Raw genomic sequence first — 27,161 nt, forward strand, 5'->3', positions numbered from 1 at the left:
TGATTATATTGAATCCATAAATCTGTTTTGGGAATTTAACATCTTAGTCGTTGGCAAAATGGCCACAAGTTCTTCCCCTTCTTATATTCCTATATTTCTTTGCAGTATGATTTTCTAGCTCCTCTCATGAAGAGGTAGAGACTGCTTCCCCATCCTTTGAATACAGCTAGGGTTGGCCATGTGAGTTGCTTTAGCAAGGAAACAGTAGCGACCATGACATAAGCAGACTTAAAAAGTGCTTGTGTATTGGAACTTGGTCTCTTGGAAACCCTGAGACCTCCACCATGTGAACAGTTCCAGACTAGCCTGTTGAATGATGAGAGACAGACACATGGCCAGTGTGATAGCCAGTCAACCACCAGACATATGAATGAAGCCATCAACCATCAGCTGACCATAGATACATGTATGAATTCACGTGAGGCCAGCAAAAGAACCACCTACTTAAACCCAGGGAAAATAATACTGACCCATAGCTAAATAAATAATAAGAAAGAATCTTTCTCTTCCCATAAAGCAAAAAAAGGATAGAAAAAGAAATGTGCAATTGGTAGGACAAATATAAAGCATAAAATCAGATAGAATTAACATCAGTGATTACAATAAATGTAAGTAGATTAAAGCTACAGGGCAATAAAAGGGGTGCCCATGTGGCTCAGTTGGTTAAGCATCTTCCTTTGACTCAGGTCATGATCCCAGGGTCCTGGGATCAAGTCCCACATTGGGATCCCCATGCAGCAAGGGTCCACTTCTCCCTCTCCCTCTGGGCTTGCACTCTCTCAAGTGAATAAAATCTTTTTTTAATATTTTATTTATTTATTCATTCATGAGAGACACAGAGAGACTGAGAGGCAGAGACACAGGCAGAGGGAGAAGCAGGCTCCATGCAGGGAGCCCAACATGGGACTCGGTCTCGGGTCTCCAGGATCAGACCCTGGGCTGAAGGCAGTGCTAAACTGCTGAGCCAGCCAGGCTACCCTCAAATCTTTTTTTTTTTTTTAATAAAGGCAATAATAACTGGAATGAATTTTTTTAAAGCTACATGCTATTTACAATGAATTCATCTAAAACTCAGGTCGCTAAGCTATAAGATGCCTGAGATGGATTCTGCCCTTACATCTTCTTAGGATGTGGACTTGACAAGAATAAATCAAAGCACAAATAGTGGGCAGGAATAGGGATCAAATAAGACATTTCGGGTTACAGATGTATGGCAGGTGGAGAAGTCTATGTGAGCTGGAGAAGCAGGGGGATTTTGTGGCAAAGGCAGGAATTGGGCTGTGCATTAAACAAATATGTGAAGAAAGGCAGTGATGAATGTGGTGTAGGGTGGCTCTCCAGGTGGGAAGCACTGCATGAACTGGGATGAAAGTGTGAAGGTAATGAGAAGCCAAGCCAACAGTCAGTGTGATAGAGTATAAGGGAATCAGAACCAGCCCAGAAGAGTTGACCCACCTGCACTCTGGTCAGCAGTTCAAAGATTTACTCTCCACTAGATGAGCAGTTTTAGTTATATATATATATATATATATATATACACATACACACACACACACATACACACACACACATTCTACAATGGTCAGGTTCAGCTATATGAGTCAAAATTCTACCAAAATTGGAGCCAGTATTTAGTGCTTACCAGGCTCTTGGCTGGGAGACTTATGTCCAAGATCTCTTCTGACTCCCACAACAAGAACTGTCATTCCCACTTTACACATGAAGAAACAAGAAACTCAGAGAAGTTATGTGACTTTTCCTAAGTTACAAAGCCATCAAGTGATAGAGCTGGGGCTCAAACCCAGAGAATTGACTCCAAATGCCATACTCTTAACTATATCCTTCTGCTTTAAGCTCCCTTTTGTGATCTTAGCTTCCTGTCTTCCATGCTCCTGAGATAAGAGCTACCATGGTGACTCTTGTCCAGTTCATGACTTTTACAGAACACAAAGCACTGTTCTACGTGTTAACTCATTTATTTCTCAAAGGAAGTTTATCAATACTAATAGCAACAATCATGATGACAAGCAATCACAGAGCAGTTATGATGTATGGGACAATACACTGAATGCTCCAGGCATGATGGCGCCTTAGCCAAGGTCACACAGTAAGTTGTGATGACCTAAGGACATTTCCAGAGGCAGAGGAGGGGGCAACAAGGAGATGGAAATGTATGGCCCTGGGTAGTATAGAGATGGTGGCCAAGCAAGTGATGTTGATGACACAAGTAATAGAGGCCTTCCTGATTTCTTAGGTAGAAATTGTGATGTCCCTGCTTGGTATGTTTTGTCCCCCTTTGTTTGAAACCATTGCTACCCTGGAGAATTATCACCCACGCATTGGACTGAAGTGGCAGCTAGGACGCATTTTTGCACTCTTCCTGGGGAACCTCTACACGTTTCTCTTGGCCCTGATGGATGATGTTCACCTCAAGGTAAAGACCATAAACTCCCCCGATCCCTGGTGTCCACCAAATTTCTTCTTCAACTATAATTTCCTTATGCATGATTCCTATTAATTAAAGAAATTTTGGAAAGTTGTGAAGAGTAAAATGGAGAAAAAAATACCCCCAAAATCCTATGACCCAAAGACCACCATTGTTAATATTTTGCTGCAGGTCTTTACTCTCTTTTTCTTAGGTAGTGTTTTTTACATCGTATACATGTCATTTGTTACCCTTAATATTTTATCCGCAGCCTTTCCTATATTGTATCATAGCTGCCATAAATGTTTATCAGCCAAGTAAGTGTCCATTGACATATGTCAGGTTTACCCAACTTTCCGTCACTCCTCACTAGACGGTTATGGACCACCCACTATGTCAGGCCTTGTGGATAGAGCAGACAGCAAGACACTAGTCCTATTCCAAGCATATTCCCATCTAGGCTGGGAGACAGACTTATTCATTCTTATTACAGCACACTGTGGCATGTGCTTCAGTTGGGGGCAAGCCCAGGGAATCATGGCAGGCCATAAGAGGGGCCCTAGATCTCTCCCGCCCCAACTGGGGTGTCTTACCAGACATTGGAAAAAGCAGAGGGAACAGCTGGTGCAAACAAGGAACTACAGGATGGCACGAATGTAGTGGAGGGAAGAAGGGGAAAATGAACCTAAGGGAAGGGTCAGATGATGATGGTCCTCTTCCCCACCCACCCTCCTCATTATTGAGCTGCATGAACTTTTGCCTGAGGTTACCAGAAAACTATTGGAAGGTTCTAAGCATGGAAGTAACTGGATCTGGCCCTTACCTACCTCTCCACCTTCACCTCTGACTTTCTTCCTACTCCAGCGAACTATTTCACTCTCCTGAGCCTCACATTTCCTCCACAGGACAGAATTTTCTCTTGCCTGTCTTTCCACCCTTCTCCCCATGTATGGCTAGTTGACTAATCTTCCCTGAGGTTTTGTCTCAGATGTCTCTACCTCCAGGAAGTTCTCTGTGGCCCCCATGGTCTGAGGTGGATTTCCCTGATTCCTGGAGAATATTTCCCATAGATCTTATCACTCTATTCAATAATTGTCTGCTCATCTCTGTCACCTACTAGACTGTGAACTTTCTGAGGGAAGCCTGTCTCTCTTTTTCACTCTTGTGTCACCATTGCCTTACATGCCCAGAATAGACCCTGAAAAAAATTACTTTCAAAAGAAGAATGAATGACTAGATGGATGGATGAACAGACAGATGGATAATAACTTAGAAAAGATAACTTCATGGAAAAGACCCAAGGACTTCAGCCAAATGTCCCCCTTTCCTATATAGACTGAAAGGCTGGGGAGGGCACTTCTGTAGAGACTGCTGAGGGGTAGGGCAGAGATTAGGTGGTAGAGTGGGGCCATATTTTGGCTTTAATTGTTCCCATGGAAACAGTTGGACCACTCCTGGCTCCTTCCAACCCCACATCTCCATCTTCCATTCTAGCTTTCTAATGAAGAGACAATAAAGAACATCACTCACTGGACTCTGTTTAACTATTACAACTCCTCTGGTTGGAATGAGAGTGTCCCCCGGCCACCCCTGCACCCTGCAGATGTGCCCCGGGGTTCTTGCTGGGAGACAGCCGTGGGCATTGTGAGTAGTTATGCTCTCCTGCAAAAGTGATCCCTGTTCTCAGATCTTTGTTATTCCTCCCTTGATATTTCTTTTTTTTTTTTTTTTTTTTGATATTTCTATTTTTAAGCCATCAAAATGTCAAGCCAGTATTTCTTAGGAAAGTTCTACCTTTTCTCTTTCCCAATTTTTTCAGCATCCCACATATTTTTCTCCCTGCTCCATTCATCAATCTAATGCCATTTGATTTCATTTAGAATCTTACTACAGATTTCACTGACAACCTGAGGTTCTCCACCCTGAAATAAGGAATAAATTCTCCTAAAACTTGGATGCAGAATTTGTGTGTATATATGCATCTGTGCATTTTTGTAAAGAAAATAAATGGTTTTCACTAATCTCAAAAATTGACAACTACCATTTTTCTTTATTCACTGTCACCACCATTCCTGTAGCTTACACAGTATGGACTTCAAAGGCTAATGTTCTTTGCCTTCTTTCTTTGAAGAAATACTTCACGTTTCTGCCTAGGGATCAGCTGCCCTCTTTTCCTCAACTCCACCTCCTGCACAGGGTTTTCTTTTATATGTCACCACACTGAGATGCAGTTTATTACTTCTTCATGGGTTCCCTGAAGAATCCAACCACATAGAGCATTAGACAGCAGTGTTTTTAACTGAGGATAATGAAGTACAATGAAGAAAGGGATTATATCACATCAACACTGCCTCTAAATCCACCAGCAGATATTTTCCTGCGATAGGGTGTCCTTCCCACGGGGCCCTGGGGGCCCTTTCTCCCCAATTCCTCCCTGGAGGGCTCAGACTCACCATTTCTCACTCTTCCAATCCAGATTCCCTCATACTCTTTAAATCCTCCCCACCATTAATGTACAAAGCAATCCAACTTCCCTAGCTCCTGCATTTCTAAAGCCATAACAGGGTGTAACAGAGAGAACGCATCTTCAAGTCAATAAAACCCACTCTCCTCAGAAGGCAAAAGAGAGTTCATTACCTACATGGTTCTTTTGGAATATTCTGCAATAGAATTTCTCATTTCCTATGTCACACCCTTGGAAGGCGTCTCCTTTGCCCTCCTCCTTGAATGCCCATCACTGTTCCCAACACTGATTAAAGCTCTTTCAGAACTTGTCAGTAATGATAGATTTGAGCTGTTATGTCCTGCTCACCTGTATCCTCCACCACCTCCACCCCAGGCCCCAGAGCATCAACTTGTACGTAACTGGAGACCTGATACATGTTGATTTGTCTTTTACTTAGGAGCATTAACTTGAATTCTTATTGAGGAATAAACCTGAAAACTCATCAGCTGTTTATCCAGCAAATATTCATTAATCATCTTGAAGGATACAAAAATGAATAAAGCAGACTTTGTGTTCCCCAGGAACTCCAAGGCTATGAGATGTCTTAAAGGTTGTGATGATGCCTGGTAGATCTTTTCCATTTTTTTAATTAATAAATTATATACACTCTATAAAGCAGAGAAAAGCTTTGCTATTGGCCTTTCCACTATGTGCCTCATGAAAAACCTGCATTATTATCTTTGTATAACAAGGCAAAAATCCAATTAGCAGGAGATGAAGAAGGCTAGCTCTTGTCCCCAGGGACGATGGTCAGATTCAGTCTTAGCTGGGGGCAGCTACATTTCAGAGGAAGTGGAGGAAGCAAGGAGGGAGCCTTCGGATCCTCTCTCTGCAATAATGTTGATAACTACCATACATTGGGCATTGCCAATGTGCCAGGCAATTTGCATGCATAATCATTAAGCTTCCCAATAACCCTGTAAGGTTGATATCATTATCAGCTTTGAGAAGCTCAGAGATTATTCCAAAGCAATATGAATGGTAACTTGTAGAGCTGGGACCTAAAAATAAGCATTTTCCAAAGCCTGGGGTCCTTTTTCTGCACTACTTCTCTGCCACCAAGAACCAGGAGGTCACAGAGAAGATTCAGGTGGGTGGGGAAGACTTTGCATGACTCCAGTCAATTGGGAGAAGTGGGCAAGGTTTGACCCTGACTATGCCCTTTTCCTGTGCTCCCCCTTGCAGGAATTCATGAGGCTGACAGTGTCTGACATGCTGGTAACGTACATCACCATCCTGCTGGGGGACTTCCTGCGGGCTTGTTTTGTCCGGTTCATGAACTACTGCTGGTGCTGGGACCTGGAGGCTGGATTTGTAGGTCACTGTTTCATGAACTTCCCGCAGAGAGGCGTCTCAACCATCCTATCTGATATAGTCGGATGCATTCATAGACATTTGTTTAGATAATTGATGCCAGTTTCTGCTCTGTGAAGTAGTGAAGCATTTTATCTGTATTTCCCTTAAGTGTCATATTTGCCTTCCTAGAGGAAATTCCACTTTTTCCCCCATGTAATTAACAAAATGACCTTCTATCTGGGAAATGGAGGCATTTGGCCTTGGGAAAGGTAGATCACATGCTTCAGTGTCAAGCAGATGTTCATTAGGGAAGGCAAGGAACACCATACTTGAAGTCCACACTGAGTAAGGGATAGGAATGGTAATCGAAGTGGATAAGGGGAAATGGTAGTTCTTTTTTCTTTTTTTTAAAGATTTTATTTATTTATTTGAGAGAGAGAGAGAGCGAGCCTGAAGGGGAGGGAGAGAGAGAGGGATTGCTGAACAGGAAGCCTAATTCGGGGCTCGATCCCAGGACACTGAGATCATGACCTAAGCTGAAGGCAGACCCCTAGCCAACTGATCCACCTAGGCAGCCTGGAAATGGTAGCTCTTAATTTTTGAGACTCTAATGAAATCCTGGGGTGGAAGAGGGCAGATGTGGACATGAATGTTTCACAAAGTCTTGGAACAAATCAAGAACACAGTAACCATTGGTGCTGTCTTTTGGATTATGCTTTGAGAAACCTCTTTGTCCTCATTCCCTCCACCTGGGATACTCTTCTTCCCCGCCTACCTGGGAAACTGCTCATTCTAAATGTGTGCCATTTCCTCTCTGTGGTGGCCTTCTGTGATATGGTGGAATGTCTGGCCTCATCTGTACTGTGCATGTCTCTTCCTCAATGCCTCATTCACTGACCTTATTAGTCACTGTTGTTGGCGGGTGGGAGGCACTTCCCCTTCCCTGAGCTCCAAATCTTGTTTACCTGTGTCATCTTCATTGTGGCCTACAGTATGTACCTGGCCTTGGTCAGTTTTTTTTTCTTTTAGTCACCAGACACAATTTTACTTAGGCCTACTCAACTCCTCCTCACAGTGAGGAAAACTTCATAATCTCATCTGAGAAGAGGGATAAATGAACCTTATACTCAAAGAGGGCACCATCTTTAATAGGACAACATGAGACTGCTAAAATGTCATTGCCCTCAAATTAATTTATAAGTTCAACAAAATCCCCAAATAATACTAAAGTTTATTCTAAAAATAAATATGTGGAAGTAGCCAGGAAAAAATTTTAATATAGCAAAATGAAAGGGACTAGACCTACCATTATTTTAAAACATATTATGAAGCTATAATAATTCCAACTGGTACTAGGGAATAGGCAAAGTTACCAATGGAACAGAATAGAAAATCCAGAAATACAATCTAAATGAAATAATGAAAAAAATAAATAAATAAATGAAATAATGTATGTGGAAATTTAATTTAAGATAAAGACAGCCTTTAACCCAGTAGGAGAGGGGGGATTATATGATAAAGGGTAGAGACAACTGGTTAATTGAGGGAGAGACTGTACCTCTCATTCATTTTACCTAAACACATAAATTGTAGGTAAATCAAAGTTTTAAACATCAAAAAATGAAATCATAAATTTCTGAAAAAAAGCATATATAAAGTTACAATCTTGAGGTGAGGACAATTTTCCTAACCAGGACACAAAGCCCAGAAGATGAGAAGTTTTTAAAAATAATTTTAAATGTTAAATTTTAAATTCCCAAGGCTTAACCTTCACATATTTGGAATATGCACATTTCCTCCTTTGATCCATATCTGACTCTCCTTTCTCTCTCTCCTAACTTGCTCCTCTTCATCCCTGTCACCCTTGACCTCCATTTCTGGAGGACAAATGGGAAAGTTAGTTTAAGCATGCTGCATGAGGACCCCCAACTCCCCAGTGCTCACACACTTTGCATTCTTTCAAATAGTTGACATATCTCCAAAATTCTGAAAATCAGAGTCATTCTGAAAACCTGAATCTGGCTGAGCTCTTTCCTTTCAATGAACTGCACTCAGACTAGAAGAAAACTAGAAGGAGAAAAGACAACTGGAGGAGTGGTTTAGTTATTTTGTTTGCTTGCTTCCTTTTAAAGCTATTATTGTATTTGACTCCTCGTTTAGATGTTTGCATTTGGTTATTTATTATATTTATTCCTTTATTATAATTTCAAGGTAAATTTCTGATTAGAGCAATGATAAAATGTTCTCTGAGGGGCCAGGGTCCTCCCAAGAACACACTGTCAGCCCACGGTCTCTAAAAAGTAAAAATTCTCACTTTTGTTTTTTTAATTGAAAAAGTCATTGGAAAAATTTTCAACTTTGAGAACTTCAAAACTTTTCTCAAAAAGTAGAAATATATTAAAGAAACAGAAGCATGAATCCAAGGCTCCTATCTGGTCACTAGACCAAGTTCTTTGGAGAGGCCTTGACTTAGCCAATTGGCTGGAAACAGGGACTGGCAGATGCCTAACAACTTCCTTTCTCTCTGTCTGCCTCCCTCTGCAGCCCTCTTATGCTGAGTTTGATATTAGTGGAAATGTACTTGGCTTGATCTTCAACCAAGGAATGATCTGGTGAGCTATGTTTTTTGTCTGGGGACCACTGATTCGGGGAAGTCAGAAAACTGGAATGCCAAGCTTGGCCTCCCACCTAGCTAGGTAGAGGCTGGAAAAATCCTCAGGCCTCTCTGAACTGCCTCCGTTCGGATGACAAATAGAAGGACGATGAGATGAGAACCAGGACAGTATCTGGCCCACCCATGTGCTACCATGGACAGAGAGGGAAGGAGGGGGATGTAGAAAGATAGGAGACACACCAGAAAGATAGGAGGGGGAATGAAAAGGAGGAAGAAAAAAAGGAAGTAGAGAGAGGAGAAAGGAGGAGGGAAAAGGGAGAGAGGGAGGAGAAACAGAGGAGGAAAGGCAAGAAAGAGGAGGAGGGAGAAAACAGAAAGGAGAGGAGGAGGAGAGGAGCCAAAGGGTTCCCTCCTCTGAGATGGGAGATGAAGAAAAGGCTGTGAAATTTCACCCAAAGACTTTTAAGAGGCCAAGGGCTCACTGCAAGCCAGCATCCAATTCTCTTCATTTAAGAACTTCAGATCCATTTCTGAACAGCAATGCTGTTTTAGGGGGATCACAGAGAAACAGGCAGGAGGCCAAATAATTTGCTAGGTCCCTCATGGTGAGGCAGTGGTTAAATCCCGGCCAGAAGCCAGCCCAGTAGAGCTTGGAGGTCTCCTTCTCCTGAGGAATGGGTGGCTGGGACTTGGTGGTAAGCATCCTGCTGCAATGGGAGGCCCCTGCCCTTGGGATGTGCAGGGAAAGCAGCTAGGCCTCATACTCCTAACCCATCAATCCCATTTCCCCCTGTTATCCTTCCCTGGCCTCTCCTGCTATGGGGCCAACCAGGTGTGTGGTTTCTACCCTTCCAGGATGGGCTCCTTCTATGCTCCAGGACTGGTAGGCATCAATGTGCTGCGTCTGCTGACCTCCATGTACTTCCAGTGCTGGGCAGTGATGAGCAGCAACGTTCCCCATGAACGTGTGTTCAAAGCCTCCCGATCCAGCAACTTCTACATGGGCCTTCTGCTGCTGGTGCTCTTCCTCAGCCTCCTGCCAGTGGCCTACACCATTATGTCCCTCCCGCCCTCCTTTGACTGTGGGCCATTCAGGTGCACAGTCTTGGTTGCATGGGAGCAGCTCCTCTCCCAGTCTGCTCAGAGGTCCAGTTCTAGTGTCACACCAGCCTGCAAAAGGCCATGGAGCTCTGAGCAAATCATCAGAGCTGTTCAATAGCATTTTCTGCAAGGATGGAAATGTATTTCTACGTGATCCAATACGGTAGCCACCAGCCATGTGTGGCTTTTGAGCACTTGAAATGAGGACCAAGAAACTGAATTTCTTTATATCATTATAATTCATTTGGTTTTTTTTTTTTAAGATTTTATTTATTTATTTATTCATGAGAAACAGAGAGAGACAGAGGCAAAGACAGAGGCAGAGGGAGAAGCAAGCTCCATGCAGAGAGCGGATGCAGGACTCCATCCGGGGTCTCCAGGATCACACCCCGGGCCAAAGTCGGTGCTAAACCGCTAAGCTGGGGCTGCCCTCATTATAATTCATTTGAATTTAAATCTCCACACATGGCTGATGGTTACCATATTGGACAGCGCAGCTCTGACCTTTTAATATGTGGATAATCTACTGCCTTGGATTCCCTTTACCATGGGATAAGTAACGGGGGATATTCTGAAGATGAAATACCCGCACATTTATAAGTGTCATTCAAATGTGAAGCAGGAATTGAGACTTTTGACTGCCCCCCCCCCCCCCCCCCGCCCCATGCTCTGCAGAGCATTTGTCAGCCCTGCGGGTTTCAGTATAAGTCAGACTAGTTCAGGAGACTGGGTGTTGTATAAAGAAATAAGTAATTATGTAAGGAGGTACATTGAGAGACAATATACACCTGCTGCTCTCTTTCCAAACATGAGACCCTCTGGACACAAAGCCATCTCTCTACTCCATAACAAGGAGTTGGTTCTGTGGTTCAAGCAGTTTGGAACATGCTGCCCCTTTTATCTGCCACCTTCTCTCTTAGAAATGCTCGAGGCACACTATTAATGGATCAGAAGAATCAGGCAATAAGATAATATGTACGAGCCATAAGTTTCCATCCTTACTGAGCACAGACTCTTTCTTTATGTAATACCCATGTGAGGCTGGGAGTAAGGTGAGGCTGGTGATGTGGCGATGCTGCACTTGCACAATCCTCCGAGTGAGTAGTGCCTTCAGCTGTGCATCCCAGGGCCTCACCCACCTCACTCTAGTCCTGGCTCCATGCTCACCAATGTGGATCAACACATGGGGAAATGCTGATCCAGCACCTTTCTGTTTACAAGGGACGTAGCTAGAGAAAGCCCTATTCTCGTTGCCCCCCAGCAAGTGCGGTGGAGCTCAGAGACGTTAGTGGAGTGCTCACGGCGGAGTGAGATCCGGCTGCACAGGGGTTCAGAGGGAAGGAAAGGAAGGCTAGGTCTAGAATAGGAGAATGGACTGAGCCGTAGAAGGCCTGGGATGCCAGGCTGAAGGGAGAACTACATGAGAGAAGTGATAGAAGCTTCTTTTGACTTCCTAAGCAAGGTTTGGATGGCTGAGCTCTGGATGCAAATGCCAGTGCCACTTTGCTCTGGCTGCCTACCTGCCCTCAGACAGGAGGCCCATGAATGGGTTGCCTGGCCCTCATCATCTGCCCCACCCTTGCTTCATGGCTACCGTGAGAGGCCCTGACAGCCTACAGCCAGGGAGCACGGAAAGGAACGTAAAAACAGGACTCAGAAGGAAACATGGCTGCCACCACCCTCCTGTCACCCTTCTGATCAAAACTTACCAACAACTAGAAGTTCATTCCTCAGATGTTTCTACAGCTGTTCTCTCTCTTGCTTGCTCCAGGTGTTTTTTCAAAGGTCACCTCGTCAGTGAGCCTTTCCCAGGAGAGCCTAACTAAAATATCACACACACACATACACACACACACACACACACTTTTTTTTTTTTAAGATTTTATTTATTTATTCATGATAGACACAGAGAGAGGCAGAGACACAGGCAGAGGGAGAAGTAGGCTCCATGCAGGGAGCCCAACGTGGGACTCGACCCGGGTCTCCAGGATCACACCCTGGGCTGAAGGCGGGCGCTAAACCACTGGGCCACCAGGGCTGCCCAACACACACACTTCTTATCATTGTTTCTGCTTATTGCATCCCTTTATCAACAGCTAGCATCCCAGTCCTTTTGTTTATTTACTGTGTTTGTTGTCTGTCTCCTTCCTCAGGACGTAAGGTCCGCAAGGATGTGATTTTTCTTCCTTTCTCACTGTCTAGAAGTGAACACCTGGCTTATGGTCAGTGTTCAGACTAGACCTCTTGGGTCACAAAAATTTACTTTTGCAGGGAGGGACTTAGGGTTTCAACCAGATCCAGGCAGACAACATAAATGGATGAGATGGGCAATGTTGAGTCCTGTAAATTTTTTGTAAATAAAGTTTCATTGGAGCACAGTCACATCCACTTGCTTACATATAATCTATGGCTGCTTTCTCACTACAACAGTACAATGGAGTCACTCCAACAGAGATATCTGGTTTGCAAAGCCTAGAATCTTTATTATCCAGCTCTTTCCAGGAAAAAAAATTCTCAGTCCCCTGACTCAGAGTGTAGACTCTGGAGTAAGCTTGGATCATCGTGAGAGGTTCCTTGGCTCCCTACACCACAAGTTAATTGCCTATCACATGGAAATAATTGCAGTGCCTCCCTCCTAGGATTGTTATGAGGATTTACTAAATTATTTGCAAAGTGCTTAAAGGAGGGTGCTAATTTCTGTAATAAGGCATATATACGAGTTTGTTAAGCCTGGGCCCTGCCCAAGCTGGGGGTGGCTGGTACTCATAACAAGACTATGAGGGGGAAAGCATTATCTACACCAGGGCCCAGCTAACTTTTTCTGGAAAGAGCCTGAAGGTAAATATTTTCGGCTTTGGGAATCAAGAGGCAAAATCAAGGATATCATGTAAGTACTTGTATAATAAGAGAAACAAATGGGCACAAAGTTTTTAGTGACAAAATTCAAGATATGATAATAATAGAGTATAATTTTTTGTAAGACATCCACCATTGAAAAGGATGGAGTACTTTTTATGTGATAATATCTCACATAACAGAATCTCAGAGTCATCAAACATCAGTTATACAGCTCAGATTGCCGCCTTTGCTGCCTGGATCCATCATTGTACCAGACATGACAACACATCTCCCACCAGAGAAGAAAACTTGCCATGGTACTTTACTACTGCTAAGCCACTGAATTGCTGTGCAGTAGGACAAGTTAGAATACTCAGCTTCTATTTTTGACAAAAAAAAAATGTACAGAAACGAAAATGATTATGAGTTAAGGATTTTTTTAAGCTTGTGGCTGGAATCCTCTCAACCATCTCAGCAGAAGGCAAACACAGAGACAGAATTCTCCGGGAAAGATCAGTGTGGGTCCCTCTTGTCTAATGGACTGAATTCCCATGATATTTGCGGAAAACCCATCAGGTATTTAAGAATGTCACATGAGCAGTAACACTGCCAGCTTTTGCTGTTATCTTAGGGCTGACCCACCATTGTATTTTGGGAGTAAATAACTTGTTTTCTAGTTTCATGGGTCCACAGACAGGGAAGAATTTTACCCCAATATCGATCATACCTAGAGTCTTATCGATCTATACGTGATTTAGCTGGTGAGATTTGGGACTTCTGTGCTGATGATATTTAGATGAGATTTTGGACTGTGGGTTGATACTCTAATGAGTTGCAAAACTTTGGGGGATGTAGGAATGACAGTGAATGTATTTTGCTGGTGGGACAAATGTGAATCTTCAAGGACCAGAGAGCATATGGTGATGGATTGAATAATGGCTCCCAAAGATGTTATTATCCTAATCCCTGGAACCTGTGAATGTTATTTTATATAGCAGAAAGGTCTTTGCCAATGTGATTAAGTTAAGGATCTTGAGATGGAGAAATTATCCTGGATTATCCAGGTGAGCCCTAAATGATGAATGTCCTTACAAGAGGGAGGCACAGGGAGATCTGACTACAGAAGAACAGAAAGTGATGTGACCATGGAAGCAGAGAGAGATTTGAAGATTCAATGTTGCCAGGCTTGAAGATGGAGAAAGGAGCCGTGAGCCAAGGAGTGCAAGGAATAAAGTTCTAGATGCTGAAAAAATGCAAGGAAATAGATTCTCCCTCTGAAGGGAGTGCAGCCCTGCCAACACCTTGATTTCAGCCCAGTGAAACATGTCAGACTTTTGGCCTCCAGAACTATAAGAGAACAAATGTGTATTGTTTGAAGTCACCTGTGTGGCAATTTGTTATAGCACCCATTGGAAACTAATACACCATCTAATACATCATGATGCAAGGATAAAATAACCCACATTTAACTGTGACTTCATAACATGTGAAATTCACTTTTTTTGTTTTTACAGGACAGGCGGCCACTGATAATAACAAAAAATTAATTAATTAAATGTTATAATATGGTGATATGCGTGGCACTTAAAAGTGCTAAGCATTGGGATGCCTGGGTGGCTCGGTGGTTGAGTATCTGCCTTTGGCTCAGGGCGTGATCCCAGAGTCCTGGGATCGAGTCCCACATCAGGTTCCCCTTGGGGAGCCTGCTTCTCCCTCTGCCTGTGTCTCTGCCTCTCTCTTTGTGACTCTTATGAATAAATAAATAAAACCTTTTTTTAAAAAAAGTGCTAAGCATTGAGATGGCCACAAATGATCTCTGACACAACAATTCCATGTCTGCCACTAGAACACCAAAATAACTATAGACCCTATTTAAGTGAATAAGCATGGCTGTGTTCCAGTAATGTTTTACTTACCGACACTGAAGTTTAAATTACCTACTCCAATTGTTATAAATCACAGAATATTCTTCTTTTTTTTCCCAATCATTTAAATACAGAAAAACCATGCTTCATTTTCAGGCCATGTGAAAACAAGTAGCAAGCCAAATCTGGCCCATGGGCCATTTTTTGCCAATCCTTACTCAATACTTTACAGAAGAGAAAAATGAAGTTTCTGGTTGCAACATTTTGGAGGGCACTTATAATTTGATGGCCTCATACACAAGATTTTTTAAAGATTTTATTTATTTATTTATTTATTTATTTATTTATTTATTTATTTACTTGTTTGTTTGTTTGTTTGTTTGAGAGAGAGAGAGCATGAGCAGGCGGAGGGGTAGAGGGAGAAGCAGACTCCCTGCTGAGCTGGGAGCCCAACCTGGGGCTCAATCCCAGGACCTGAGCCGAAGGCAGATGCTTAACAGACTGAGCCTCTCAGACACCCCCACAATATTTTATATAAATTTGTATCTATGCCCTCTAAACAATCTTCTGAGGAAAATACTATTATTATACTTACAATACCATATTCTGCTATATTATTGTTATATTATATTATATAGATGAGGAAACTAGGGCAGAGAAATGTTCAGTATCTTGGCTGAAGATATGAAACCTCTGCAGCACTGTCTAATAAAATTTTCTATGTGATAAAAACATTCCATATCTACTCTGCAAAAATAGTACCTACTAGTCCCATGACTACTGAGCACTTGAAATGTGAGGCTAAAAAACCAAATTTTTTGTTCTATTTAATTTTAAGTAATTTTTAAAATTATTATTCTATTTTAATAGCTCCACTGGACAATACAGCTCTAATGGGGAAAGCCAGGGAACTGATAAAAATAGGCAGAAAGAGAATAAGTAAATTATCCAGGGTGTCCCACAGCTAATAGATGAAGGAGCAAGGTTTTGAACATGGAATTTCAAGCCCTAAAGTCCATTTCTTGACACTGAAAGGACTCACCAAAGCCAAGCAGAGGACCCTAGTCTCTGGGAGGTCAGTCTTCATAATGGTTCTTAGGTATTGGAAGAAAATCAAGATTACTGCTGTGACCTCTCCAGGAGCCTGTCCTAGGTGGTCCAGTCTCCTGAAACTGTAATCTAAAGACAATTGTAGGTATTTTTGAGTGGCCCCATAAGGTTATCTCTTACAGAAGCCTCTAGAGAACTCTTTCCATGCCCTGGGGAGCCAGAGGGAGCTCCATGTTGATTTTACAGCCATATGGCAGGCAACTTTCTCCCATGAGAGTATAGTAGAAACTCCATTTTCATCCTGCTGAAAAAGGTGTCAGACACAGGAGACCAATGTAGTCTGAGTTCTCAGGTGCCAAGGACATGATGCTGATGAGCCCGGGCATTGACCCGGCTATAAGATACAGCCAAATGGCAGCCTCTTATGGGGCATTTTTATGTGCAGTTCCTATGGAGCAGAGCTCTGGTTCTTCCAGGAAAGCAGTGGGGAGTGGCAGCTTTGGATTCACAGGGGCGTGGGCCACAGGTGTTTGTGCCACATGAGCTGCGTACTGTGCTGTCATGTGTTCTCTCCTCTTTACAGTGGGAAAAACAGAATGTATGATGTCATCCAAGAGACGATTGAAAACGATTTTCCAACCTTCCTGGGCAAGATCTTTGCTTTCCTTGCCAACCCTGGCCTGATCATCCCCGCCATCCTGCTGATGTTGTAAGTTAGTGAGGGCCCACGGCTCTGCGTCGTGGCAACCTCCCCTTACACCTGAGGCTTCCCTGGCAGATCTTTCTTTCCCTGCTCTCTTAATTAATCTACATTTCTTAGAAACTGATCTGGAGACAAAGATTCAAATGCAGATAGTTAATTGGGGAGGGAGAGAGGGCAGTGAGATGGGGGAGGAACAAGAAGGTCATGACCACTGGGATGACTTTAATCCTGCTGGGGAACTCTGGGAATCGGTGTGCCTCAGAGTTATCCTGTTCAAGGGTGGGGGACAGGGCATTTGTAGACCGGCGCCCAGGGCTCACTGGTTGGGTAGGACTGGAAAACATAAAGGGAGAGAGAGGTTGGTTTGTTGCAGTTTGGGTCAGCTACCTTCATGGGTAGAATGGTTTCTGTACGAGTTGGAAGGGAAGCTCCAGGCACAGAAGGAAAGGAACTGGCAGTTTTAAGTCTTACAGGGAGCACACCGAAAGCGGGATCTAAGGAATACGGATGGGCACTGCCAGTATCTGCAACACTCTCCTAAACACTCACTAGAAATGTTAAAGACCTCTGGGCACTGGGTCTCTACGAAAACAGAGGGGCTGGTTCAGCCTGTCCTTGGTTGTGCTAGGTGCATTTGCTAGGTTCATTTGGTTCGTTCACCACTCTCCCTCCCACCAAAGTCTGAAAAACCCTGGAGGATGGTTGGGTGGGTTTCATGATCTCTGTATTGCCAACACCAGCCCCAGGCCTAGAGCCGAGGAGGGAAACAACAGATGTTCAAGGAAGGAACAGGGGAAGAAAGAAAAGAAGGTGGGAAGCGAGAATTGGAATTACCACCAACGAAAACGTACTAATGAAAATATGAGGTTGTTTTTCTTTTTTTTAAGATATTACTTATTTATTCATGAGAGACACAGAGAGTGGCAGAGAAACAGGCAGCGGGAGAAGCAGGCTCCATGCAGGAAGCCTGATGCGGGACTTGATCCCAGGACCCTGGGATCACACCCTGAGCCGAAGGCAGATGTTCGACCATTGAGCCACCCAGGTGCCCTGAGGGTGTCTTTCTTTATAAAATCCTGTTTTGGCATGCCTTTTTAAATTGGGAAATATTCCTAACATACAGAAAAGTACAGACAACCGTGAATGCAATCACAAGAGTAAACGAATGTTGATATTTTGCCTTATGTGCTTCAGATCTGTCTTTTTCCAAGTAACAAATGTTATGCATACATTTCAAGTGCCCTCCCAATCCTGCTGTCTTCCTTCCTCTCTAAAGGTAACCACTGTTAGAATTCATCGTAATCATTTCCACCCATAGGTTGGTGTTTTCGTCATGTGCATGTGCACTATCCTTCTCTGGGCTTTACGTTTTTTCGGGAATGGTGCACTCTACATAGCTTTCCTCACTCAACATTGTGTTTGGGGAATTTATCCATGTGGATACGTGAGCCCACACTTTAACAGCTCTAGTCTGCTCTGCAGTATGATTAAATCACAGTTTATCCAGGGAGTGGGATGCACATAGCACAGAGCCTGACCCAGAGCAGTTACCCAGGATGCATAATCAGCTTCTTCTGCTTTCAAGAAACCCTGCCACTCCCCTACGTCTCAGATTTCCAAGAAAGATGACTCTTTTAGCCAACCTTTACTGAGCACTCTGAGAGCTAGAAATGTGTGTGTCATTTCCACATTTAATAAAATAGAAAGCAAGGTGCCCAGAACCTTCTCTAAATTAAGAAGGGAACTTAGGATAGTAGTAGGATGTCTCTTTACCCTGCCCAGAGGCAACCTACTCCAGGAAGCCTGCTTTGATTCCTCCAGAAGGAGTCCAGCTCTTGTCATTTTCCAAAACTGCAGGATCACAGGAGGCTCCCTTTTCTCTTGCAGCCTGGCCATCTACTACCTGAACTCGGTTTCCAAAAGCCTTTCCCGAGCTAATGCCCAGCTGAGAAAGAAAATCCAAGCGGTGAGTCTGTCGGAAGCTTTTGTTCAAAAAGATGTCATGTTTTTGGTTTTTGCTAATTTGCTCTGTGAGTCCAGTTATATTATCTAAATGGCTTCCTTCTAAACCAGATCCCAAACCATCTGTATTATAGGAAGCCTTATAAGACTAAATGACATGCATTTATATTCTGAGGCTATTGGGGGCACACAATAATGATGACTTCAATTTGGAGAGGTTGCCAAAGAACAGGAGAAATTCAATGGACTCAAGCAATGTTCATACATAGTAAAGCCAGTATCCCCAATAATACCTTATAGGTTAAAACTAATACAAAAATACTAGAGAAAATAATGTCAGAATGACACAGAGCTGTGCCCATGGTGTAAGGGTCTCTTGAGCCCCCTGCCCCACGCAGGCAGCCTCTCTCCACACCACCTGACTTCTGACAGCTCTCTTCCATTCTCCCAGCGCCCACCCGCCTCCTTCATGGGGTAAAGGGCAGACCCCACCCCACTCTAAGCCCTGTCCTCCTTGTTCCTCACTCCCTCCCCCGGAACTAGTCTCATTTGCCTCACAGCCAGCTCCCCATCTACATCCTCCTCTGCTAATCTCACCATCCTCTTGCCCAGATACAGAAAACCTTGAAAGGCAGGACTGGCATGGTTTCTGTCCTCCCCTGGCCAGATGCTCCTTCAAATGTTGTGCGAATCTGAGTCTCAAGCTGCCCTCTCTAACCATTGGCAGTGTGGACCAAGAACTGGCCATGTGGGGATCCCTGGGTGGCTCAGTGGTTTAGCACCTGGCTTTGGCCTGGGGCATGATCCTGGAGTCCCGGGATCGAGTCCCACATTGAGCTCCCTGTGTGGAGCCTGCTTCTTCCTCTGCCTGTGTCTCTGCCTCTCTCTCCTCTGTGTGTGTGTGTGTGTGTGTGTGTGTGTGAGTGTGTCTCATGAATAAATAAATAAAATCTTAAAAAAAAAAAAAAAGAACTGGCTATGTAAGGTAGTGACCAAGAACCAAAGACAGCGTTCTTGTACCCTAGATCTCACCATCCAGGGCTCTGAGCCTCAGACACCCATTCCCCTGAGAACCATTCATCCTTTTCCTGCAGCTCCGCGAAGTTGAGAAGAGCCACAAATCTGTCACGGGCAGAACTACAGGCAGAGATTCAGAGGACACAGCTCAAGGCACCTCCCAAAATGCTACCCAGCTCCCACTCACGAAAGAAGGTAAATACTATTTCATGATGATTACTTTTTACAAGGCCACATGGAAAGGTGGAAAGAGCATATGCTGAGAAATCAGGTGGAGCTGGGATGAAGTCAGAATTCTGACAATTAGCTGTGTGAAGTTAGGCACATTAAGCTAAGAATCAGTCATAGGTCCTACCTCATGGGGAGGGAAGAATGAGGCGGGATTATGCAAGAGGTGAGCTTCAGGGTCCTGGCACAGGGAGAGAACCCATGACTCTGAAGTGGGAGGAGTATCTGTGAAACAGGGGAGCACCACCACTTCTCCCACGAGGCCATCTCCCTCACCTCTACCCACCAAATCTCTCGCTGCGTTGTCTACGGTGACTCTGGACATTGGCCACAATTCAGCCTTCTTTTCTGAAATGATTTCATCTTCTTCGCTTTCTCTCCTGAGTCTGACAGTCCCCTGTTATATCTTCTTTATATCTATTTAACCTAATATAGGAGCGCTGCTGGTGTCCTCGCCCAGATGCCTCTGGGATGCTCGGAGGGGTTGGCTGACATGGGTCACAGCCACCTGAGGATGGAGGAAGCATTTGTTCTCTGTGTCATTTTGAATGTTTTCTTCAGGAGGAGAAATAAATTTGAATCTGGCAGCTGCTACTTGTAACAGAACCAGTTTATATTCTCTTTTAAAAAAGAGAAACACTGGAGTATCTGGAATAAAAGGATGAGAAGTGGCCACATATGTTCCAAAGAAAGTGTCACAGGGTGGGTCACCTGGGTGGCTCAGTGGTTGAGCGTCTGCCTTTGGCTCAGGTCGTGATCCCGGGGTCCTAGGATCAAGTCCCCACAGGGAGCCTGTTTCTCCCTCTGCCTATGTCTCTGCCTCTTTCTGTGTGTCTCTTATTGATACATCAATAAAATCTTTAAGAAAAAGAAAAGGGAAGTGTCACAGGCTTCAAAGGGGAGTGATCACAGACCCTCTCCACCTTGAAAGAGGAAACGTTGAATCAAAACAGACCATCTCTGAGATGACCCCAAGTTTTAAAGGTTGGCCCTATTGTAAAATTAAACCACATCGATTTGCTGTGATTTTGACCTCTGATGCAGGAAATGAACAAAACACACAAGAAATGGCCGACAGTTCAGGAGTTTGAATTTTTAGTGCAGAAACTGTATTATTTATTTGATGCCTTTATGACATATAGGCAAGACCACACACACTCACACACACAAAGCACACAGAAATAGATAATTTAACTGCATGGCAGCATTTCCCTGCAAGATGAACATCCTCCATTGGCTTATTTTTAATTCTTGAGGTCCAACAGTGGCAGAAATGGCTGTGGAAGCAGGCCAGAAGGACAAAGGGACACGGTGTGCAGCCCTGGCAAATGCCGTGTTGGTATTGGAATACTTGTCAGTGTCAGTATTGCTCCTGGAATAGTAACAAATGACTAGTGAATCGTTAGTAGCAAGAAAACAAGTGGATGTCGCAAAAAGAGGACAAGGAGTCTGTGTCAAAATAAGACCTGTCCCTAGTGAGTCTCCCAAAATATATGGAACACATTTCGAAGCCACAGATGTTTTGTTGGTCAAACTGGCTGGCTGCCCGTCGATGCCCTCCAAGACTGGCTCAGGGATAAAATGCAGAAGAGCCGCTGGCTGGCAGCTTACCGTGAAGCTGAAGAAAATATTTGAAATCGGGATCCCTGGGTGGCTCAGCGATTGGGTGCCTGCCTTCGGCCCAGGGCGTGGAGCCTGCTTCTCCCTCTGCCTGTGTCTCTGCCTCTCTCTCTCTCTCTCTCTCTATCTCTCTGGATTTCATGAATAAATAAGTTAAAAAAAAAGAAAAGAAAAGAAAATATTTGAAATCACCTAATTTTCCCACACAGGGCAGGAAATGGAGTGAATGCAATGTTTGCTGTAGTATCACCAACAAAAATGAGAAAAGGGAATGGACGTATTTGGACACCAACAGACTTAAGTAGGGAAGGGAAAAAAGTAGGTGCACAAAATGTCTTCTGTGAGAAACCAGGGGACTGGGATCCCTGTGTGGCTCAGCAGTTTAGGGCCTGCCTTTGGCCCAGGGAGTGATCCTGGAGATCCGGGATCGAGTCCCTCATCAGGCTCCCTGCATGGAGCCTGCTCCTCCCTCTGCCTGTGTCTCTGCCTCTCTCTCTCTGTGTGTGTCACTCATGAATAAATGAATAAAATCTTTAAAGAGAGAGAGAGAGAGAGAGAGAGAGAAACCAGGGGACTTACCCCAGTTTGACAGTGGTCATCTCGTGTCCATACAGTCCCGATGTGCCTGTCCCTCTGACCCACCCATCCCTGCCCAGCTCAACTCCCTGCTGCTTTAAAGTTTGCCCTTCCCCAAATTCAAGTTTTTAGTACAGATCTAAAGCACTTTGAGTTTTCTACTGCTTAACTCAGCACTGCAGCGTTTGATTTTTTTAAAAAAAAGTAGTGTGACCTGGAGTGCCTAGGTGGCTCAGTCAGCTGAGCATCTGCCTTTGGCTCAGGTCTTGATCCTGAGGTCCTAAGATCCAGTCCTGCATGGGGCTCTATGCTCTATGCTACTGCTTCCCCCTCTTCTTCTGCCCCTCTCTCCTGCTTGTGCTCTCTCTCTCTTTCTCTCTCTCAAATAAATAAATAAAATTTTTTTAAAAATTAGTGTGATCTGAACACATCAGTGGGAGTAGGCCATGGGAGAGAGCCTAGGAAGACAGCCAGAATTTCATCTGAAAAACTCCAATGGCCTCCATGGCTGCCCTCACTGAGCTTCTCTTCTTGAAGTGGTTGCTAGAATGATACCAGTTACTATAACAAACAGGCCCAAACAACTAATGACTCAAACACAATGAAGGTTTACTTCTCACTCAACCTAAAGTCTATATTGGGTGTTTCCACTTGACAGTCACTTCCTTCCCTGGTGACACCACAGGGACACAGGCTCCTTCCACCCTGTGCCTCCGCCTGCTCCAGGACTGGTCTGAGGGGAAGAGCCCAGAGGACACACGTGGAAGTGGGCACATCAGTCACATGCCACATTCACCCCTCATGGAAACCTAGTCCATTTCTGTGTCTCAGGAACTGGGTTTGGTAAGGAGCAAATCAGTAATCACCCTGAGGTCAGAGTTAGGGGAAGGGAAGGAAACTATTAACGAAAGCCCTAGAAGTTAGATGTGATTCCATGTAGGTTACATGGCCCCTTCCAGCATCATATATGATCCTGGAAGCCATCTAGGAGACTCGTACTGTTGTCCCAACTCTAATACTCCAGAAAAGCCAGGCTCGCAGAGTCCAGTTTAAGGGCAGCATTCTAAAATCTAGCTCTCCAGCCAGTAGAGTATGTTCCTCCAGCAGATGTGTTTTTAGGCCTGAGGACCATCTAACCATTCTCACATTTCCACATGGGACTGGAATCCACACAATAAGTGGGCCAGCTCCGGAGGGCTCCAGTTCCATACTAGGCAACCGAGACAAGTTCTCCTGCATCCTCATTCTTATCTTGCTTCCTTTTCCAGGGATGATGCCTCACTGTGCCAGCCAAACCCAGACCCCAGACAAGAAGGCCAAGGATCCTGGGACCTTTGGTTCTGCCAGTGGGACCACGCTGCCTGCCTCCCGGTGCCTGTCTGTAGCTCGGCCTACTGGCTTCAGACCAGATTCTGGCCATGCTCAGCCTCAGACTCATCCTTGGAGGTCAGCCTCTGGAAAGAGTGCTCAGAGATCTCCCCACTGACAGCTGGGACTCACACAAACACCATCCTGGGGCTGATCCTTCGGCCCCACCAGCTCGCACACCCAAAACAATATTCTCTCTTCCTCTCTTTTCTCCCACACATGCATATTCTCTCTCTTCTCATTGAATGTGAAAAGTTTGATTACTTAGTCTCAGGCACTTGTTGGCTACCACAACATTCGGACAATGGTTTCATCCACTCTTTAGGGGGGCTGAGTCTCCCCACTCCCCATACACTGCCCTCTTCCCAGTATCTTGGTTCAGGCAGCTCTGGACCTTAGATTCACCATGGTTCCCTCAGCTCCAGACTTGGGAGGAAGGAGAAGGCCATGACCACCACCACAGACTTTTCTCATGGCACCCATTCAGGACACTGGTTTCTGTTCATCTTATTAACTGGGAAGAAGATACAGAGGAGTCCATGTTCCTAACTATGGCCTCTATCCAAAGGAGATGAAGTAGTTTAAATAAAAGGTACAAGAAGCCACTGAAAATAAAGGTAGTGAACCAAAGTCCAGCCATTGTGAGTAGGAAGATGATTATCCCCCGGAACCCAGCCTGAGGGGAGCTGATGCCATTAAGCAGCAAAAAAACGCACTGGTGTCTTCTAGCAGCAAGGCAAGGAGCAAGTGTTTCTTCTAATTGAAGACAATTTAGATTGCTCAGGGCAGAAAAATCCTTCTCAAATACCAGATCAAAAAGGAATTTAATAGTCTGCTTCTTGTGTAAGGAATGTTGAAGACGGTTTCTCTGAGGGGTTTGCAAATGGTGCAATGCAGAGCCTTGTCTCCGGCAATTCTATGTTCAACTAGTGTCATGGCATGGGTTGATGCAGAACGTCTCCTGGGGGGCACAAGCCAAGGAGGCCAGACATTGCGAGGGCCTTGGCAATAAGGACAAAGGCTCAGCAGCGTGCAAGTCACTGTCTAGGACTCTGACGGTGCAGGTGTCCTACAGGTGGTGTCCTCCTCTCCTCTGCCCCGTGTTCCCAGATTCCAGGGAGCAATATAACTTTAGAATCATCTCGTGCCATGTCTCTGAGTGTCCTAAAGGGAGTCTTCTCCCCCGCCCACCTCCCAACCATGGCCCCAGGGGTTCTCAGGAAAATCCCCTACACCCTGAAAGTCAGACAAAGTCCTGGTGGAGAGATGGATATTTTATAGAAATTTCATAAGCTATGAATTAAAATAATTCCCAGGCTCCCCTTCAATTCCTTCCCCTTCTCACCCCAGCACCAGCACTTCACACATGACCTAGAATGGATTGGGAATGGGAACACATGACCAGGAGAAACAGACCAGTTCTTTTGCCCCCTGTCCATCTCCAGGCGAGGCTAAAGAAAATGCTGCAGGTGCCTCCTGTGCGTGGAACTCAGGTCTGACCCCCAATACAGAACTCTTGTGGGTCATGTCTTCTTCTGGGAGGACACACCTTGGCCCTGACCTTACCTGCCTGATGCCCTGACATGGGGATCCAGATAACCTACCCAACCAAGAGGCCCAAAAATGGTCACCATGTGACACGTGGCCTTCAAGACCACCTGCCTAGGTAATGCCAGTCCCTGGGGTGGGGAACAAGAGAGGCCTGAGTCATCAGCCTCCTTGTGATCACTATCAGGCTTCTGATGGCTACCAAAATGCCTCAACACCCACCATAGACACAAACACATTATCCTGTTCTGTTGATGCACAATTTTATGTGAGGGAATGTCTTTGTTGTCTATTTCTGCACAACAGATTATTCTCAAAATTTAACAGCTTAAAGAAATAAACACTGAGGAGCGCCTGGGTGGCTCAGTGGTTCAGTGTCTGCCTTCAGCTCAGGGCATGATCCCAGGGGCCTGGGATCGAGCCCCACGCATCAGGCTCCCTGCTCAGTGGGGAGCCTGCTTCTCCCTCTCTGCCTGCTGCTCCCCCTGCTTGTGCTCTCTCACTCTGTCAAATAAATAAATAAATAAAATGAAAGAGAGAGAGAAAGAGAGAGAAAGGAGAGAGGAAAGAAAGAAAGAAAGAAAGAAAGAAAGAAAGAAAGAAAGAAGAAAGAAAGAAAGAAAGAAAGAAAGAAAGAAAGAAAGAAAGAAAGAAAGAAAGAAAGAAAGAAAGAAAGAAAGAAAGAAAGAAAGAAAGAAAGAAAAAGAAAAGAAAGAAAGATTATCTCACACAGTTTCTGTGGGCCAACAATTTGGTAGTGGCTTTGCTGGTTCTCGGTATTGCTCTAGATCTCAGGTGGGGCTACAGGCACTGGAGGATTAGACTGGGACTAAAAGATCTGTTTTCAAGATGATTCATACATATTGCTATTGGCAGGAGGCTTCATTCCTTGCTGGCTATTAACTGAAGTCTTTGAGTACTCCCCACATGGACCTCTCCATAGGGCTGCGGGGGTGTCCTCACAACTCAGCACTTGGTCTCCCCCACAGCAAGTGATGAGAGAGAGAGAGAGAGAGAGAGAACACAAAGGGAAAGCCACATGCCTTTTATTACCTAGTCTCAGAAGTTACACCATCAATCCTACCACTTTCTATCCACTAGAACTCAGTCACTAAGTATAGCTCACACTCACAGGAAGGAGAACTAGGCTCCATCTCTTGAAGGGGGTTATCAAAGAATTTGTGGACATATTTTAACAGGACATTTCCCAATTCAAATAGTTGTGAGAACTCTCTCAAGACGACTCTAAAGATTTTTCAAGAAATATCCATCAGAGAATTAGTACAGAAAACTTCCAGTGAACCAGAGAGACAGGTAGAGGAAGAATGCATGGATAAGAGGGGAAGGGTGTTGCTGTGGTGTGGCTTTAGAGCTGGGACATGTTATTAGAAAGCAGTCCCATCATATCTGCATTCTTGGGTTTGACCCACCAGCTCATTCCACCTCACCACTTAGCTATTCAGCCTATCCAGGAGCCATCAGGCATGAAGATCACACTTTCTTCTTTCCTCTCTCCTGCCTTCCTTTTCTCTCCCTCTCTCTCTCTCTCCTTCTTTCTTTCCTCAGCTCACCTAAAAGTGATTTGAAATACAAAGTCTATTTAACAATTTATCCAGAGAACTACCCAATGTCTTTACTGATATTACCCTAGTTTGTGCATTTCTCATTGGGAGAAAATGATACAGACACTGGATTTTCTCTGTCAAAGGCTATTTTTGCAGTCAGATCTTTTCATTTCTAATAATCAACACACTCAATGTCCATAAAGAACTCCACTGTTGGGGTGCCTGGGTGGCTCAGTGGTTGAATGTCTGCCTTCAGCTCAAATCATGATCCCCAGGGTCTTGGGATTGAGTCCTGCATCAGGCTCCTTGCAATGAGCTTGCTTCTTCCTCTGCCTATGTCTCTCTTCTGTGTGTGTGTGTATCTCATGAATAAATAAATAAAATCTTAAAAAAAAAAGAACTCCACTGTACACAGACTCAGATAAGTAGGAATACAACTTTGGTGAGGATCAAGGGCGACTTGCATACTCCTTCACCTGACTTGCATACTCACAGAAACTGGGGAGTGATGCACTAGCCAGTAGGGAGAGCTAGGCCAGGTAACCACAGGGTCCACCATGCTGGTGACCCTCAACCCAGTAAACTCTGTAGAGCTCCACCCAAAGCTGGGACATCAGAGTTCCTGTAAGGGATAATAGGAAACAAACCCACATTGCAGAAAGGGACATTTGTCTCTTTGGATCTTGGCAGAAAGTGGGGAGAAAAAATCTCCCCCGAGAATTTATATCCACCAGGCAACCCTCACACAGAGGACCTAAATTCCCACACAAATTGTGCATTCCAGAAACCTCAAATGGAAAATTTTAATTTAAAGTAATCTTCAGTTAATAGTACCTCCAAGAAAGAGGAAGAAGAAAGCAAAGCAACAAAAAACAACAC

The 27,161-nt window shown here is 44.4% G+C and overlaps 1 protein-coding gene across 1 annotated transcript in view; it reads left to right on the top strand.

Moving 5' to 3' along the window:
* TMC2 (transmembrane channel like 2) overlaps positions 1-23,287 on the top strand; it is a 55,437-nt gene extending 32,150 nt beyond the window's left edge. Inside the window, exons 11-19 of the mRNA XM_026012269.1 lie at positions 2,255-2,434; positions 3,920-4,069; positions 6,117-6,245; positions 8,772-8,839; positions 9,697-9,936; positions 16,279-16,404; positions 18,286-18,364; positions 19,455-19,572; positions 23,070-23,287. Of these exons, the coding sequence (XP_025868054.1) occupies positions 2,255-2,434; positions 3,920-4,069; positions 6,117-6,245; positions 8,772-8,839; positions 9,697-9,936; positions 16,279-16,404; positions 18,286-18,364; positions 19,455-19,572; positions 23,070-23,287 (1,308 nt within the window). The remainder of the gene's footprint in view (positions 1-2,254; positions 2,435-3,919; positions 4,070-6,116; positions 6,246-8,771; positions 8,840-9,696; positions 9,937-16,278; positions 16,405-18,285; positions 18,365-19,454; positions 19,573-23,069) is intronic.
* The last annotated feature ends 3,874 nt before the right edge of the window (positions 23,288-27,161 follow it).

Source organism: Vulpes vulpes, chromosome 14 (assembly GCF_048418805.1).
Source record: "Vulpes vulpes isolate BD-2025 chromosome 14, VulVul3, whole genome shotgun sequence".
NCBI lineage: Eukaryota > Metazoa > Chordata > Mammalia > Carnivora > Canidae > Vulpes > Vulpes vulpes.